Source organism: Chelonoidis abingdonii, chromosome 4 (genome assembly GCF_003597395.2).
Source record: "Chelonoidis abingdonii isolate Lonesome George chromosome 4, CheloAbing_2.0, whole genome shotgun sequence".
Classification (NCBI taxonomy): Eukaryota; Metazoa; Chordata; order Testudines; family Testudinidae; genus Chelonoidis; species Chelonoidis abingdonii.
In genome coordinates, this window is record NC_133772.1 from 40,795,098 (window position 1) to 40,812,617 (window position 17,520).

Sequence of the window (17,520 nt, forward strand, 5' to 3'; positions counted from 1 at the left end):
ATTAAACAAAAGAAAAAACCAAGGCAGGGAGAGCATTACAGGGCAAAATGTAAAAGGCATTGGGGAGGAAAGATGGGAAAGACAAGTGTGATGAGTGGCAGTCAGGTGCCTCACACCCGTGGGTATCCCCAGCGAAGCATCACAGGGAGAATACAGAGAAGCATGGAAGGCAGGTGGAGTGAGGCTGAAGTGAAGAGATGTGAGGGAGGGGGTTGAAGCAAGCAACCAATCAGCAGAGAGGAAAGTCATGTTTTTTGCATGAAAGATTTCTGGGAATGACAGAGGTTATTTTTACACTTCAATCTGAGGTGTGTGCAGCTTGGGTAGACATACCCATATTAGCTCTACCTGCACTAGCATGCACAAAAAGGCAGTGTTAGTAATGCAAATAGGTTCTGAGGGTCCCCGGCATGCTTGTACAGCCTGAGCTGAAGCCCATGCCGTTGCACATATACTGCCATTTTAGCCAAGCCAGTGAGAGGAGAGCTAGCATGGGTATGTCTACCTGAGCTGCAATCTCACCCTCAGACTGTAGTGTAGATATACCCTAAGAGAAATCTGGAACTGGACCTGCAGGAAAGGAAAGGTGCAAGTAATGTATGGGCTAAAACAATGCGGATTCAACTAGGAATGTTTTAACAAGGCAGAAAAAAACTCATTCCAGTTTGTAGTGCACTTAGACACAAGTGCAGGGTTACATTGGGAATTTATAGTAATCTCACATTATTGTGCTAATTCCAAGATCCACTTGACCAGGTTAGTGCCAGTAATAAAATTTCAAACCTTTCCCAGTGGTCTAAAAAAAGTAATAGTGTTATTACAAGAGTGTGGGTGTATTTAAAATGCAAAGCTTTAAAAAATGTGGGCTGTTTACTAAGCCTGAATAAATGGTATTTCTTGGTTTAGGGACATTAGGACTGGTCTATGGCCAAATTCCTTCCTAAAGAAAAATTGCAATGTGATGTAAAAGATTTTAGAGTCACTACATCTAGTTACAATATTTGTAAAGCTTAAAATATAATAAAAAATAATAATTAGTGATCAAAGAGGAAGCTACTATCTTGACATTCTGATGATAATATTTTATATTCTGGTAGCACTCCCTGTCTAAGGATCTCAAAGACCTTTATGAACATTAAAGCTTGCAGTCTAATGGGGAAAAATATTTATGTGTGGGATGGGACTTACAATTTTAGGTATTATAGTGGTTTGGATTTGAATCCCATCAGTTTTATACAGCCATTGACAGATAACAGAATGGATCAATGGCACCATACTTGACAAATATATGGCATAATACAAACAAGATCCATATCCCATTTTTGTTTATTTTAGCTTTATGTAGGAAATTCAGGTGACAATGGTTATACAATATTACTGGTCGTTGACCTGGATAATCTGGCGCAGGCCTTATTTGGGACTGGTAGAACAAATCACTTTGTCATTAGGATATAAAACTAAGTGAGCAATATCTGTAATGCTAATGAATGAAAAATTAGTAGCAACTGACCACTCACCTTTTTTTATCTTCAAATCTTCAATGGATAAAATAACTTGGGGTTGAATAGTCATATGACCGAAGTGCAGTGACAAACTCAATCCTGCTTCCATTAAAGTCAATGGCAAACCGCCCATTGAATATAATAGGAACAGGACTGGGCAGGACAGTATAGTGTAAATCAGGGGTCGGCAGCCTTTCAGAAGTGGTGTGCCAAGTCTTCATTTATTTACTCTAATTTAAGGTTATCCATGCCAGTAATACATTTTAACGTTTTTAGAAGGTCTCTTTCTATAAGTCTATAATATATAACTAAACTATTGTTGTATGTAAAGTAAATAAGGTTTTTAAAATGTTTAAGAACCTTCATTTAAAATTAAATTAAAATGAAGAGCCCCCTGGACTGGTGGCCAGGACCCAGGCAGTGTGAGTGCCACTGAAAATCAGTTCGCGTGCCACCTTCGGCATATGTGCCATAGGTTGCCTACCCCTGGTGTAAATGGTAAAAAAGATTCAGTAGATTATTCTACGCTAAATGTTCTTCTAGGTTACAGCTGGAGGAAGTATAAGGTTTTTGTTTTGTTTTTGTTTTGTTTTTTGGTTACCTACTTAAATCTTTATCTACAATTATCCAGATAATTGCTGTTCTTATCATTCTAATAAATGAACACTTTTGCTCATGAAGTTATGTTATGCAATGAGTTATAATATCCAACAATTAGACAAGTCTGGATATCTATGTAAAATTCCACCAAATGTGTGTGAATTTAAATTTCCACATTTCTTCCTTCAACACTCTCCAAAAAGATCCCAAGTTAACAGATGATTGGAAGGTAGAGCGTTAGAGAGATGAGCTGATCATACTGGTGATTTAATTGATCATGAACAAATTGTCTCACTAGTCTCAACTGCAGCATATATTTAATATGGTATAGTACAAAGGTATGGAAAGTTACAGAGCCAGAACATGAAATCCTGACTCACCCTGGAGCTAAGCAAAGCAATTGAGTAACTGTTCAACAGTGTATGTAATATATATATATGACACTTACTGAGATTTTTGACTCTACAATTGTTGTTTGAAAATATCTTTAGTCATTTTTGTCACCCATTGATTTGGGGCCAAATGTTATACTGATTTATAACTCCCACTGAGTAGAATTTCACAGAGTGTAATTCATGGCAGAATTTGACCTGTTGTTTTCTTCACTGGACTTTGTTTATTTACCTGTTGTCCATTTATTATAACACCAATAAACCATTTGAACTTTAAAAGTGTGTGGGAAAAGCAGTGTCTCACTTCCCTTCTATCACCTTGGAAAAGGATAAAATATGGACCTTTTACCTTTGTCTCCAAACTGCTGAAACTAATTCACCAAACATAAGCAGAGCCCACTAGAAAGGATACCTATGACAATACTAGACCTGTTGAAAGGTAAACTACAATAAAAAGACAACTTGGAAAAATAATAGACCTTTAAATAAATGCACTGACCTATTTACAAAAACTCATTGTTCACATTCAAATTGTTCCCAATATAATGGAACCTTCTTAAATTAATTGCTGCTAAAACATTTATTTTGTGCAACAAGGAAATGTACATCAAATTGTATAGAATATACTGTCTTTTATCTGGGGCAAGAGAAATACATATGTTCAGTATGGATAGACATATATCTAAATATATCTGTTCAATTAATTATGTTTACTTAGGTCTTATCTACACATTAAAATTAGTCCAGAATAAGATAGGTGCTAATTTAAAAGTTAATCCATTTCCAACATTAAACTATTAAACTAAACAGTTATTCTGGAACAAGAGCATCAACACAGAGTTAATAAAGAATAGCTATTCCAGAATGATTTCCTGTGTAGACAAGCCTTTAGAAGGGATACAGATTTGATCTAACACTGTGACTGAAGCACCTCTGAGGATAAGAATTCCTTCTATGGAGGGTATCAGTTTTTGACTATCCAGTACTGAAGAGCTTCACTGCATATTCCTGTACTGTGCCTGGCATGTGGATAACTGTTGGCCTTCAGTGATCTTGGTCTATTCATCTTCAGAAGCAGAATATTTATATACCAAGGCACAAAATCTCTTCTTAAAAGACGAGGGTCCCAAACATGAAAAGTTTTATCACTCAGCTTGGATCAGAAGGAGTTAGTGTTTTGCTCACTGGAAAAATTAGACTGAAATCACCTGCTATAATCAGGATCATAAAAAAAACGGCCTCTCTCTGATTCTAAATCCCATCCTCGACCCCACAAAAGTCATTCCTGAATTATATTTATTGCAAAATCGGTAATAACTGGAGACAGTAAGATTGAGCATAACTGTTACTCATTGCTGCTCACTTGGAATTCCTTCAGTAGAAAAGTCTTTTAGAAAATAGCACTCCTCCCAGAATGCAAATACACTTGGCCAGCTTGTAAGGAAGTTAGAGCATCCTTTGTTTACCTATGCACCTGCAGAGGAAAGGTAAAATCCCTGAAGCTCCACCTTTTTAGAACCTTGTGAAACTATCTGGGAACTGTGCCAAACCTATTCTGTTGCTATATAAGACTTGTACAAAGACAAGTGCCTCTTCACAAGCCTATAGTTCGGTACTTTCTACCGAACTCCAATCAAGATGGGCATAGGCTGGGGGGTACGAATACCACTATGGATACCAATATTAGTGATCACCTTTATGCAGAACAAAGGTAGGAGGCTGTAGTTGCTTTTTATTTTTATTACTTTAGAAAACTTATAATTTGCTTTGCAGTTGGAAAGACTTTTCAGTGGTTTCTCTTTGCTTTGTGCAACTAATAAGATTTTGTTTGTAAATGAGATTTCCATGTTTTTTCTTATTCCTCTCCTTTCTCATGTTGCTTCACTGATTTCATATTTCCCTCAAGCCCAGCAAAAGAAGTTGGATGAATTGAAAAAAACATGGTCAGCAGAGTTGTGTTGGCATAACTGAGAGTAGAATTTAGTCATATAATTATTCTCACTGGTCATTTTTACCAGTTTCAATAGTTGTTGTTGTTTTTTTCAAATGTGAACATGGCAGGCTGTTAAAAACATGGCAACTTAATAACACAGACTGCAAGCTTTACATAATATCTAGTATTGGCTCCCTGTGATAGCAATCCTTCTGGTATTAAACCTTAAATTCACAGCTTTTTCTTTTTGGCTGCTGTTTCACTCCATTAATTCAAGACGCTTCACACTTCCATCTCTTGGTCAAAGAATTTGTATAAATGTTATGTTTGTTAATATATCACAAAATAGAGCTAAAATAGACAAAATGTGCTTTCCACTCCTTAAAGTTAAACCTTTCCTAGAGAAATATATCCCTGAGTTTTTATGGCTGGATAAATACCAATCTCACCAGTTCTCTTTTGCTTTCAGTTTTCAAATGCTCTGAATCAGGCAAGTTCATAATAATACTATGATTATGAATAATAATATAGAAACCTAATTTCCAACTACAAATGAAGCCCATTTTTATAGACATGACAACAAATGTGATCAATTTATGTAGCTATAACAGAGCAGGCTTAGGCTATAGAGAACATACAATGATGAAGGAGCACATTACTCATTTGAAATATAAACTTGACTTAAATACTTTAGATCCTCTTAGCTGAAAAGCCTCTTGTGATGGAGGGAAAGGGTATGATGAGAAAGATGACACAAAAAGAGCCAGTACAGAGTGAAGCATGAGAGACCATGAGTGCCAAGATTCTAGCTGTAACCAAAGGCTCTTATGGAGCAAAGAAATATATGAATCAGTGGCACTATGCCCGCCAAATGTCGTCCTGTTAGATCCACTTTTAAAATCTACCCAATGCCATAAGAATTTTGGTTGAATGGCAGTTTGCCTGCATAAGGTTAATGTAAAATCTAAGGGCCCAATCCAACTCCTGTTGAAGTCAAATAGTGTCTTTGCATTGATCTTAAGGGGAACAGAACTGGGCCCTAAGTAAAGGTATTTAGGATTTTATCATTAACTTTTAACTGTCACCCTATCAGCAAAATAAGCTGCTCTTGATATTCATGTCAGCCATGATTATCACTGAGTCTTTGGGTAAGGGTGACATAAGGGATTAGTCCAAAGTTTGTCTTTCAAAGGATAATTTTTAATGAATTTATGAAACCAGGATCCAGATTGCACAGGCCCAGCCTTCTATCATCTAAGAAGATGTTTTATATGCACATTCTGTATAATCTTTTATTCACCTTTGTTAATTCATTCCATGGCTGAACTCATAAAATGTTAGTACCTAGTGTTTTCTGATCTGATGCACAAATCCTAATGAATAATTTTACTTCTTCCTAATTCCTATGCAGTTCCACACTAACCTTTATTATACCTTGTTATACCTTATTAAACCAAGGGATTAATTGTGCCATTGCCAGCCACTGACAATGGGCATAGGTATGTGGCATGAAATAGACATTGTGTTGAATGTGTACTGAGAGGGAAGCAGAATGATTCCCTGGGCTAGAAAGCTAGGGAAGGGCACATAGTAGGATCAAAGGATACATCCTTTCAAAGGGTGCAGAGTGTGTTGCTCCAGGGCCAGTCTCAGTCATCCAGCTAGTGCAGATGGGGCCATGACAACCCCTCAGCCCATGTCAGCCTCACCCATTTGGGATGACTAGCCTCAGTGGTAGTGCTAGCAGTCGTTCTGCACTCAGGGAATACAGGATGCTGCCTGCCTTTAGCTCAGGTGCTACCCTCTGCTCAAGAGCTACCCTCAGTATTGTGCCCTCAGTATTCTGCATTTTCATTAAGCAGTGCTTTTTGTTAAACAGGGATTGAGTGCAGCTTTATATTTTGAGATGATGGTGGAAAGGAATGAAAGGAATATCTTTGGGATTGTTTTTATTATTTTGAACAAGAATCAAGTTGGGGGCCTAATCAATAATCTGAAATAAATCTATCAGCTCCCCAATTCTAGCCACATTGCTTCTGGGTATGTTAGTTATTATTACTGGTGTTTGAAGTTGTAAACCAGCTATTATGGGTCAAATTCTGCTCCCAGTAACACAGTGTATATGTTGAACCTCTCACTCTAAACAGGGTTCTTCCACTATAAAACCGTCTTCTCTATACCCTTCTCTGGTTATTTGTTATTATTTCTAGAGTGCCCAAGATGTAAATAGGACTTTGCAGATGGTTCAAGTGTACAAATTCAGAAAAACAAAGAATCAAATGGAGCCTTTGCTCTAAATAGTTTAGAAGGGTGGAGAGGGTACAGTGTGGCTAGCAAAGAGAGAAATTCTCCACTCGGTTCTCATTGGTATAATCCCAGTGATTTTGCTAGAATTTTCCTTGTTACAACCAAAAGAAAAAAATGGCTCAAGGAGTGATATATGAGTCAGGTTCTCAGATAGGGCCAGTCAGGCCAGCTCCTTTAAGTCTATGGAGCTATACCAGCTTACACTGCTGAGGAGTCACCCTGATAGTCAGCAGACAGGACCACATTTTTAGAATGGATTTGGAGGAGGAGAGGGTGAGAGTTTGGTGGAGATTAAGTGACCACTAGCAGGTTGCTCAGGGGAAGCATAGGGAAAAAGCTCTCTGACTTTTAGCCCTCCTATTACCCTTTCCCAATGAACATGCATTCCGGGTTAGTCTCAGGGCAGAAGATTAAGAACTCCTACTCAGTTCTGATACCTAGGAGAAAATGTATAGGTTGCAAACCCAGTCTCAGATGTGTGTGCTTTTTAGATTTTAGATTAATAACAGAGGGAGGAGGGTCTGTGATATGTATGGGGTAGAGAATGTGGGAGTGAATGGGGGTGGCAATGATTATGCACCTCAAGCAAAGTCAATTAGAGTCACTTCCCAGTTCAGGCCCTCTATACCACTGTCACTGGCTTATCTATAACAACTTCTGTGGGGTAAAAAAAAAAAAAAAGCATACCAGCCGTCATGCCACAAGAGACCTAGAGGTCTTTTTTGATCTGAACTGTAACTAAGGAGAAAAATTCTCCATTTTCATCTTTTAAAATATTTTCACCCTCACAGCCTTTGCCTCTGTGTGAGTGTGTGTTTGTATTTGCCACAGCATAACAAACCACACTTATCATGCAGTTTCCCTCCCTAAAAGAATGCTACTTTTGCAGATTGTATTGTTTAAGCAGGTGTTACTGAAGAATTTATGAGCACAATCCCCCAAAGTAACCTTTTTTTTCTCCAGTCAAAGCGCAATATGAGGACCAACAAGCAAATTATGATGACTATAATTATGTCCAGCAGGGACAAGACTGTAAGTGGTTTTTGTTTTATATTATTTATTTATTTGACAGTCTAAATTCAGGCAATGTTGTCTTAGAAACTCATTGCAATGGACATAGAATGATTAAAGTATACTATGCCTTTAAATGAAGGGAGAGGAACAATTCTCTATACACAATGTTCAGCTCCCTGGAATTGGTACTGTAGGGCCTGATCGTTAGCTGGTGTAAATTGTGAAATGCCATTGAAGTCAGTGGGGCTATGCTGATTTGCACCAGCTGAGGATCTAGCCCACTGAAGCTACACTGTTATCTAATCTATAATTACGTAATAGGTACATACTGCACATTTACAAGGTGTATTTTATGAGGTGTGTGTGTGTACATGTGTATCACAAAGATATTTGATAATCGGTAAGAAAAAATACTTTTTTCATTCCATTGAGATAACTGCATCAGTCACGAAAGGCAGAAAATGAAATGTATTGCAATACATGCACCAGAGATAGTGCAGATTTGTGTATAAAATATATGATGCTGCTTGTTGGAACATATTAGTCACATGTAATAAAATAAGGGATGTGTATTGGCTGTTGGTATAACACTGCTGTCAGAACAAAAATGATGTTGTATAAAAATTCTAATAAAATGTACCTTGTTCCTTTTTCCAGTAAATTTATTATACTATAATTTAACTAATCAGCCTGAAAATCTGAACCATAACCTAATCTGAAATTAGCAACCTTGACAAACCCAACAGCTGGAAGCTGAAGGTAGAGAAATTCAAACTGAAAATATGGCAAACACTATTACGCTTGAGTGTAACTAACCATTGTAACAACTGATCAAGGGAGATGGTTGGCTCTCTATCCCTTGAATTCTTTAAATCAAGACCAGTTGTCTTTCTAAAAGAGATGCTCTATTTCAACCACAAATCATTGGTCTAGATAGAGCAACCACTGGTAATACCGTGTGAGCCATGTTATTCACGAGATCAGGCTACAGGAGCATAAAGGTCCCCGTTGGCTTTCAAATGTATGAATTTATTAATAAAGATATCATCCTTCATTTACTCTAGGAGCTTAAAAAAAATCTCAGAAGGAGCTTTAAGGGACATTAAAACCATTCTTGACATTTGCCTCCCCGTATACATGCAAGTAGAAAACTGGTAAGGATTCAGCAGTTGGTGTTGAGAAACTACATTGCAGCATCTCTGAACCTCAAATCCATTCAGTACTAGAATCAAAGAAGAAATACTGGGGATGAACACAGCAAACTTAGGGCCAGATCCTGCAAAGGGGAGTCCTTGTGTGAAAAAGCACTAGGTTCATGATTAAGAATTTGCAGAATTCTGCAAGAATTTGTTGTTTGCCTGAAGTTGGCTGTATGTGAGTGTGTATGTATACATGTACTTCTGGCTAAGAAAAGAATATGAGATCTAAACAAGTTCTGCTGTGGTTTCTCAGCCCCAACCATTGAAACTCTCCTTCAGTTTTCCACTTTTACATATGTTGGGAGCCAAAGGTTGTGAATAACTTTAATCTCCATTGTGTTGCCTGAGGTTTTTTGTATAGTTCCTATCGTAAATGAAGGATTAAATTGGTATCAGCTTGCAGATACCCACTTTGGGCAGGTGGGGTCAGATTCAGTTGGGCTCCTTGTGTGAGAAAGGACTACTGACTTGAGGAAGGGTTGGCAGGATCAGGCTATTAATGACAGTTTACATTGGAAGCCAAAATTTGATGCAGTGGCATTAAGCCATTAATAGACTCCACTGGAAACTTTCCAGTGAGCGTTACTTGCAGTAAAAACCTTTAACCACTAATGAGGCTAGGAGATCCTTATCTGTGTTTGCCAATTTGTTTACTGAACCTTTTGAATTAGTGATAATTGTATTTCTTTTTCTTAGATTTTTCTGTACCAGTAACAAAACCACAAGAAGTGACAATCATCCAACCATTGAGAACGACGCTGCCTGTAAAGCGTAAGTTAAACAAATGCCATGTCTTTATGAGAGATTGATCAGAACTGTAGGGTAAGTGAAGAAATGGATAGACCAAAGGGAAAAGTTAACAGAATGAATGATATATACACAAATAAATAAATAGCTAGATGGGAAGATAAAACAGAGAATGGGTTTATTGTTTAGATAGATGGATAAATATGTAAATGAATTAGACAGTGAGTGAATAGAGGGACTTACACTGGAATTTTCAGTACAGCCCTACAACTTGTTTTGAATCCACAGCTGGCAACCCTGCTCACAATGGACGTGTGTGCAGCACCTGGGGAAACTTCCACTTCAAGACCTTTGATGGGGACATCTTTCACTTCCCTGGGCTCTGCAACTATGTCTTTGCATCCCACTGCAAATCTTCCTACGAGGACTTCAACATCCAGATCAGGCGCACTGTGCTGGAAAGCTCTCCTGTGATCAGCCATATCACCCTGAAGCTTGACGGAATGGTGATTGAACTGACCTCAGACTCCATTGTGGTCAATGGCAATCTGTAAGTTCAGATGTCTTATTATCTGATGAAATTGGCACCATTGATATTGCCCCAATGGTCTGTTTGAAAGGATGCCTATTTCAGTCTCATTCCCGCACGCTGCTCTAAAACAGCAGCAGCAGCTGAAACAGGGGAGTACAGAGCTGAGCTTTATTCCACCTTTACAGATTACATCCTGACCTATGTGCCATGCAGTTCAGGGGCACTCCAGATCCCACTCTACTGTTGTAATTTAGAGGCCTCTAGATGCCATAAAATAAACGTAGAATAAAAACAAACACAGCAAAATACCTGAATAAATCCAAGATCAAGAATACAAAAAGCCAGACACTGCAGCAGAAAAGAAAGAAAGAAAGAAAGATGCAGTACATATTAGCAAAAGAACAAGACTCCTGAGCATTCCCTCCTGAAGGATGCCACAAGTGTAAATTCCAGTTCTACACTAGAAAGGCTTTCATCTTGTTCCTTCAAGACTGCATGTGGGGAAGTCCAGCAATCCCAGCTCTGCCATTTCAACTGAGCTAGTCTTAGTTATGAAGAAAGAACCAAAAAAGAACAAATTCCCTCCAGAGAAGCTAGTCCTATATTATTTAAGGCTTTAAAATAATAACAGCAGAGCACTTGACGTGCACTTGTTAAACAACAGACAGGCATAGCACTTTCTGAATTATATCATATAACAGACAGACCAGCATTTTGTCCACTAAAACATCATGTATAGATGTACTGAAAAGGAATGGCACCAGAAAACAACACTGGCCCCACAGCACTTTGGAGAGCAACTGCATAGGAGATTATCCAATCCATCACTGAAGGTTTCCAGGTTGTTATAAACTTGTGCAGTTCATATTTAGCAATGTGTATTACTAGCCAGTTCCTTATTCAGTTGAATTAAAAATCTCTCAAAGACTGGATGTCAAATTCTGTACTCCCACTTTAATTGCACTTTGATCTCTCTCCAGAATTCAGCTGCCTTTCAGCCAGTCAGGAATCCTGATAGAGAGAAGTAGCGAATATTTGAAAATCACTGCCAAGATGGGCCTGGTCTTCATGTGGAACCAACTGGATGGCCTTCTGGTAAGTGTACATTCCATATGTTGCAAAGAATACTTATTTTTAAATTATTCTGGCTTTCATGAGCCAGAGATTAGGTGATTTGGGATTTTTATCCATTTTCATTGCATTGTGTTACCCTATTATGCTTTCAATTTCCTTTCTTTTCTCACAGCTCAGTTTATAATCACCATTCTCCCAAAGCCACTAATAGATCCTTGTAGTGAAATATAATCTTCCTCAGTTACTAAATACACCACTGCTTTGATGTTCACAGCCCCTGTGGAATTCAGTAGCATAAACAATGGTGCAGAACTCCAGCAGTGGGAAGTCCACTAGGGGAGGAGACTGCAGTGAAGCAAAGTAGTCACAACTCCCATCCTGAAGTCCTAGGGTTATCAATAAGAAATCAATTATTATAAAATAGACCAGACTTAGTTTAATCCATCATATTGTTCATCCAAACACCCAAATCTAATGCAAAAAAATCTGTCTGACCAAACTACTGCATGGATTTAGGTTTAATTTCACCCTGTGTCGAGGGCCAGCACCATGTCTATGCACCACTGATTTTGAAAACTTAAGTGGGATGTTTGTAGTACACAGACTTTGTGGTGAACCTCTGGATAGTGGTGAATTCCATCCTCAACACCTAATACACTGTAAATTTTAACTCTGTGTGTAACTCATTTGCCCCATTTTTTTAGGTGGAACTGGATAAGAAATATGCCAATCAGACCTGTGGGCTTTGTGGGGACTTCAATGGCATTCCAATTTACAATGAGTTCACATCAAACAGTAAGTAACAATAACATTATTAAGCACTGTGGTTTGATTTTCTTTTCTTTAATAGTATTTGTTTCACATAGAATGAGGCACTGATCCACAGATAAGATGTGAAACTATACTGACATTTAATATTAAACTACACTGATGTTTAATATTGACGCACTATTTTATGTCCTTTGATTTAACACTTTTATAGTAAGCATAGGGTATAAAGCTGTAACAAGTCACTTCCTGGTTTTTTTAATATTTCAACACCAAACGCTTGCCAGCTATTTAAACTTTCTTCATCACTCTTTCCTTTTGCTATCGTGGTGATTACCGTGGGCAAGTTCATAAGGGTCAGTGTTATGGAAACACCAATCTCTGCACAAAATTAGCACTGCATTTTCAAAGCCAGTAAAAGTGCAATAATATTTTTTTAAACTGCTTATTACAGGCATCGAGCTGACTGACGTGCAGTTTGGGAATATGCAGAAGATGGATGGACCCACAGAGCAATGCGAGGATCCTACATCTTCTTCTCTTTCAAACTGCTCTAATGAATTTGTAAGGATCTTTTCTGTAGTATTTTGTTTTTCATTGAAAGATCTTTGCTCCCTCCTCTTACATCAATGAATTAATTTGGGGGAAATTTGGAAGAGTAGCAAAACACAACATGAAACAAAATGAAGACAATGGGATGTCTTTGGAACAAAATACTTTAAAATATCTAAATAAAAATGAGTTCCTTGGCGTTTTGTAAATTCTGCTGCTCTAACATCACTATTTTCCCTTCTAGAGTGCTATCTGCCAGACAGTATTGACTGGGGAAGCGTTTGTTAGCTGCAATGCACTGGTGGGCGTTCAAGACTATATTGACTCTTGTGTACAAGACTTGTGCCGCTGTAATGAGTCTATGCGTGATTTCTGCATCTGTAACACCTTTGCTGAATACTCCCGGCAGTGCGCCCATGCTGGTGGACAACCTCTGAACTGGAGAACTAATGAACTGTGCAGTAAGTATCTCAAGAAGATGCTTTCTCCTATGCTTGCAACTAGTCACCAACAAATTTCAATAGTGTGAAATCTACTCCTGTGTGGACAGCCTTCAAAGGGCCTATGTAACATAATTTTCACAAAGCCAGTTTCAACCTGAGTGCATCAGGGCCTTACAGGAATTAAAAGTTTTAAACATTTTGCAGTGACTGAGGATGCCAGTATTCCCCAGAGGACTCAATAACAAATTGCAGATATCACCACATCTCCTAAGGAATTCATCATCAGATATAGATGTCACCTCTCCAAGGTTTAAATAAATTAAAAAAAAAGCCAATAGATGGGGATTAAATTAAGAACTCTTTATCATTTTTTCTACTTTCAGACAAGACATGCCCTTATAACATGCAGCACGAGGAATGTGGCTCCCCCTGTGCTAACACCTGCACCAATCCTGAAAGGTCAGCCCTCTGTGAAGATCACTGTACCGATGGCTGCGTCTGCCCCTCAGGTAAGTTTATATTAATCTTTTTCTCATATTCAAAAGCTCCAGCGCATTTACATGTACAGGTTTAGCAGCTTTCCTAGGATACATTATAGCTTTTAATGCTCTTTCCACAGCTACAGGAAGTTCCATGTTCTTTCCTTGAGACAGGTACATAGTTTCGATCTATGTTAATGGAAACACCATCCTTGCTCCAGGCCGGGAGAGTTGGCACATCCTGGTAGCCCCCTGCTTTCATGCAGTCCCAGTCCCAGTAGTGCTGGCCTCTGGGGACATGAGTCTGTGTGGTCCTCGTTTTGGGCAGGGAGAGCATCAGCACAATTCCAGGGGCTCAGGTAGCGTAAGGCTCAGGAAATGGGAGAAGAAAGGTGTGGACGCAGATGCTGCGTTTAATCTGATTCTGTTGGCTGGTGCCTGCTGAGAGAGTCTCGATCAGAGATAGGTATTGGAGAGCAGAGAACACCCCACTGCAGGGCTGTTTCCTCACAAAGTGCAGGCAGGACTTTGTTGCCACAGGCATGGGGAGCAAAGTCCTCACCCCTCCTTGGTCCACACAGAATCCCTGTCTCCTGCTCCTCTGTCTGGTTTCGCTGTATTGCTTCATACTGCCGCAGAGCTCTGAGGGGTGCCATTTGGGGATTGATCCTGCTTTGAGCAGGGGGTTGGACTAGATGATCTCAAGGTCCCTTCCAACCCTAAAATTCTATGATTCTATGGCAGGGGTTTATTCAGGACATGCATCTGATGTGCCACAAAGTGACTGAAAGTAGTATGACAGCATTCTACCGATGGAATTCTCTAAGCTTGGCAGCTTCCGTACTCACTGTGCACAATAAATAGATTACATTTACTCACCTTCTGCCCACAAAAATGTTTCCTGACATTAGCAACTTTGAGTCTGATCCTGCAAGGTGATGAACATTTCCTGTGGAGTGCTGTCTGTCCTTCTCTCCCTCTGTAAACACTGGGAGTTGGGAGCACTCAGCAGTTTGTAAGATCAGACCATTTACAGGAATTATACATGATAAATGGGCATTAATTTGGTACAGGTACAGGTAGGTACAGTAACTGCCTGCCATCTTCATGCAAACTAAGTTCTTGTGCTGAGAATATTTGCTGACTGGAGTGAATTTATCATCTTCATCATATTTCCCATCCCTGCTCTTCAGCCCATGCTACATGTGTAGCCACATGTGGTGCTCCCTCATGTCCTCATCTCTTATCACAATAAATTAACTAGTCTCCCTGAGACTACTATATGCTTGCTCTAGGGTGTATAGTGTTTACACTACAAATGGGTCCCCACGTGAATTTACAGATGTTTGCTCTATTGCATCCTATCACTCTGTCATCTTACAATTCAAATCAGTGAGGCACATCTCACCAAGTCACTTACTGGAGTATCAGAGAATGAAGGAGCTCTAGGATTTCTGCCACTCTTTGATTGGTTACACCGTTACAGCAGTCAGTAGATAGCAGAGATTCCATTATTACAATGCTTTTTATTTTTGCATTTCATCTGTAATAAAAAATAAACACAACATATTTTATGATGTCTTCTACAGGAGTGCTCTGAAGCAAAACGGAAAGCATGACAAAGTGAATAACTTACTATTTCTTCCTCTAGGAACCGTGTTTGATGACATTAACAACTCTGGCTGTATCCCTCTCAGTGAGTGCCCCTGTACCTACAAAGGTGAAACGTATAGTCCAGGTGCTTCTTTTGCATCCCAGTGCACTTCATGGTAATCTACTATTTTTGTCAAATCTTTTCCTTTTTTTTGTGCATTACCTAATCATTGTTGGCAGTGGGCAAGAAATCACTGATTACACAGATCTTGGGAATGAATATATTAGTCTGAAGCCTCTGACTTAAAATACTTATTAAAGTTATTTAGCTTCTTGGTTTCTTTCTGTACACGAGAACAAAAACTTGAATTTAGACAAGAGTAATCTCATTTTCAAACATAGGCATGTTAACAATATGATCAAATCCAGTCACTGAATGCTCAAATCAGCGTTCAGTAACATATATCCAGTGACAGGTTTCAGAGTGGTAGCTGTGTTAGTCTGTATCAGCAAAAACAAGGAGGAGTCCTTGTGACACTTTAGAGACTAACAAATTTATTTGGGCATAAGCTTTCATGGGCTAGAACCCACTGCATCAGATGCATGAAGTGAAAAATACAGGAGCAGGTATAAATACATGAAAGGATGGGGTGCTTGTGAGGTCAGTCTAACGAGATAAATCAATTAACAGCAGGATACCAAGGGAGGAAAAATAACTTTTGAAGTGGTAAGAGAGTGGCCTAATCTGATGGTAAATCCAGTGGTGGACTCCAGCATGAAATATGCATGTTCTATATAAGCACCATTTGAAATTTGAAGACACACTGTACTACATAGTGAAATTATGTGTACACAAATAACAGCTTCTGGATGTGAATTGATGGCTTCCCCCTAGCTCCTTAAGTATTACTTCAGTGTATCTATATGTGTATATGTATATCAAAAACACAAAATCTATTATTTGCAAAGAATTATTTAACATGCTCTGAATGTTGACTCATGCTAATGAAGGTAAGAGCCAAATTCAGTGTGAGAAAAATTCCTTAGTATTCAATAATATTGCTTCCACTTTCACAAGGGCTGAATTTGGTTCAAAGATTTACAATGAATAGCTTTAGGTTAAAAAATCATTACCATGAGGACAGAAATGCCTTTCCCTATTCATTTTGAGTTTTTAATGCAATATCAAAAAGACAACGAGGAGTCCGGTGGCACCTTAACCCAGTTCTTCAGATGCATGGAGTGAAAATTAGAGATGCAGACATTATTATACTGCCACATGCAGAGAAGGGAGTAACTTTACCTTTTGCCTATGAAAGCTTATGCCCAAACAAATTTGTTAGTCTTTAAGGTGCCACCAGACTCCCCGTTATTTTTGTGGATATGGACTAACATGGCTACCCCTCTCATACTTGACGCAATGCAATATCAGTTAGTCTACTTGCGAACAGTGATAAAAACAGCAGGAGGGGGAAATGAAGGTGTCATCTGTCCCCAATTTCTCCCATTTTTCTTAAGCTTGTGTCACTCAAGCTTAACAAACATCTCTTTTTCTTTTATTTCAGTACCTGTACTGGAGGCCAGTGGAATTGTGTCAGCCGTTCCTGCCCTGGGACTTGCTCCATTGAAGGAGGTTCTCACATCTCCACATTTGATGAGAAACGTTATTCCTTCTTTGGAGATTGTAGCTATATACTGACGAAGGTAACTATAATTGGGCATTTACTGCCAATGCAACTTAGCATAGGAAGATTCTTTAACTAGAGACGATGCAACTTAATTAGTGCTACCGGAAGTCTCAACATGGGGCTTGATCCAAAGACCAATGAAATTAATAGGATTCTTTCCATTGACTTCAATGGGCTTTGGAACAGGCCCAGAATAAACGAATGCAAAGATTTAATCAGGTAGCTGGATATATTAGGAATGTCTATATTTTAGGGGCAGGGAGGTTTGCTTATGAATTACATTGCATTTTCCAGATCCCTTCTATATAACCTGCAGATGGTTACTATACATTTTCAAATAAATCTCCTCTGTCCTGTGTTTTGTAATTTTTTCTTTCTGAGTAAAGTTAACCCTCCTTTCTGCCTCCATTGTCACCCTTAATCCAGTTTGCACCCACTTTGCCTTCCTTGGTAATGATTATGTACCTGAATAAGAGTCCATCAGAGTCATTGTAAAAGTCAGGCCTTATATACCGCTATCATTGACTTATATATAATGACTTCTGTAAAAAAAGTAGTAAAGACTTAATATTAAAAATAACACACAAAGAATTATCTTTCATCACCTAAAAGTTGTGTGCTAGAAATCCTTTTCACGTAAGGTCAAGTTAAATTTTAACTGAAAAGAGAATGCCACAAAAATATCTGTTGCTAATCT

General features: G+C 38.6%; 1 protein-coding gene across 1 annotated transcript in view; it reads left to right on the forward strand.

Annotated features, from left to right (window-relative positions):
- The first annotated feature begins 4,107 nt into the window (after positions 1–4,107).
- Positions 4,108–17,520, forward strand: part of LOC116829757 (mucin-5AC) — a 52,099-nt gene continuing 38,686 nt past the window's right edge. Inside the window, exons 1-11 of the mRNA XM_032788785.1 lie at positions 4,108–4,205; positions 7,698–7,766; positions 9,644–9,718; positions 9,983–10,244; positions 11,207–11,321; positions 12,005–12,095; positions 12,523–12,632; positions 12,865–13,081; positions 13,447–13,572; positions 15,194–15,311; positions 16,701–16,839. Of these exons, the coding sequence (XP_032644676.1) occupies positions 4,133–4,205; positions 7,698–7,766; positions 9,644–9,718; positions 9,983–10,244; positions 11,207–11,321; positions 12,005–12,095; positions 12,523–12,632; positions 12,865–13,081; positions 13,447–13,572; positions 15,194–15,311; positions 16,701–16,839 (1,395 nt within the window). The 5' untranslated portion in view covers positions 4,108–4,132. The remainder of the gene's footprint in view (positions 4,206–7,697; positions 7,767–9,643; positions 9,719–9,982; positions 10,245–11,206; positions 11,322–12,004; positions 12,096–12,522; positions 12,633–12,864; positions 13,082–13,446; positions 13,573–15,193; positions 15,312–16,700; positions 16,840–17,520) is intronic.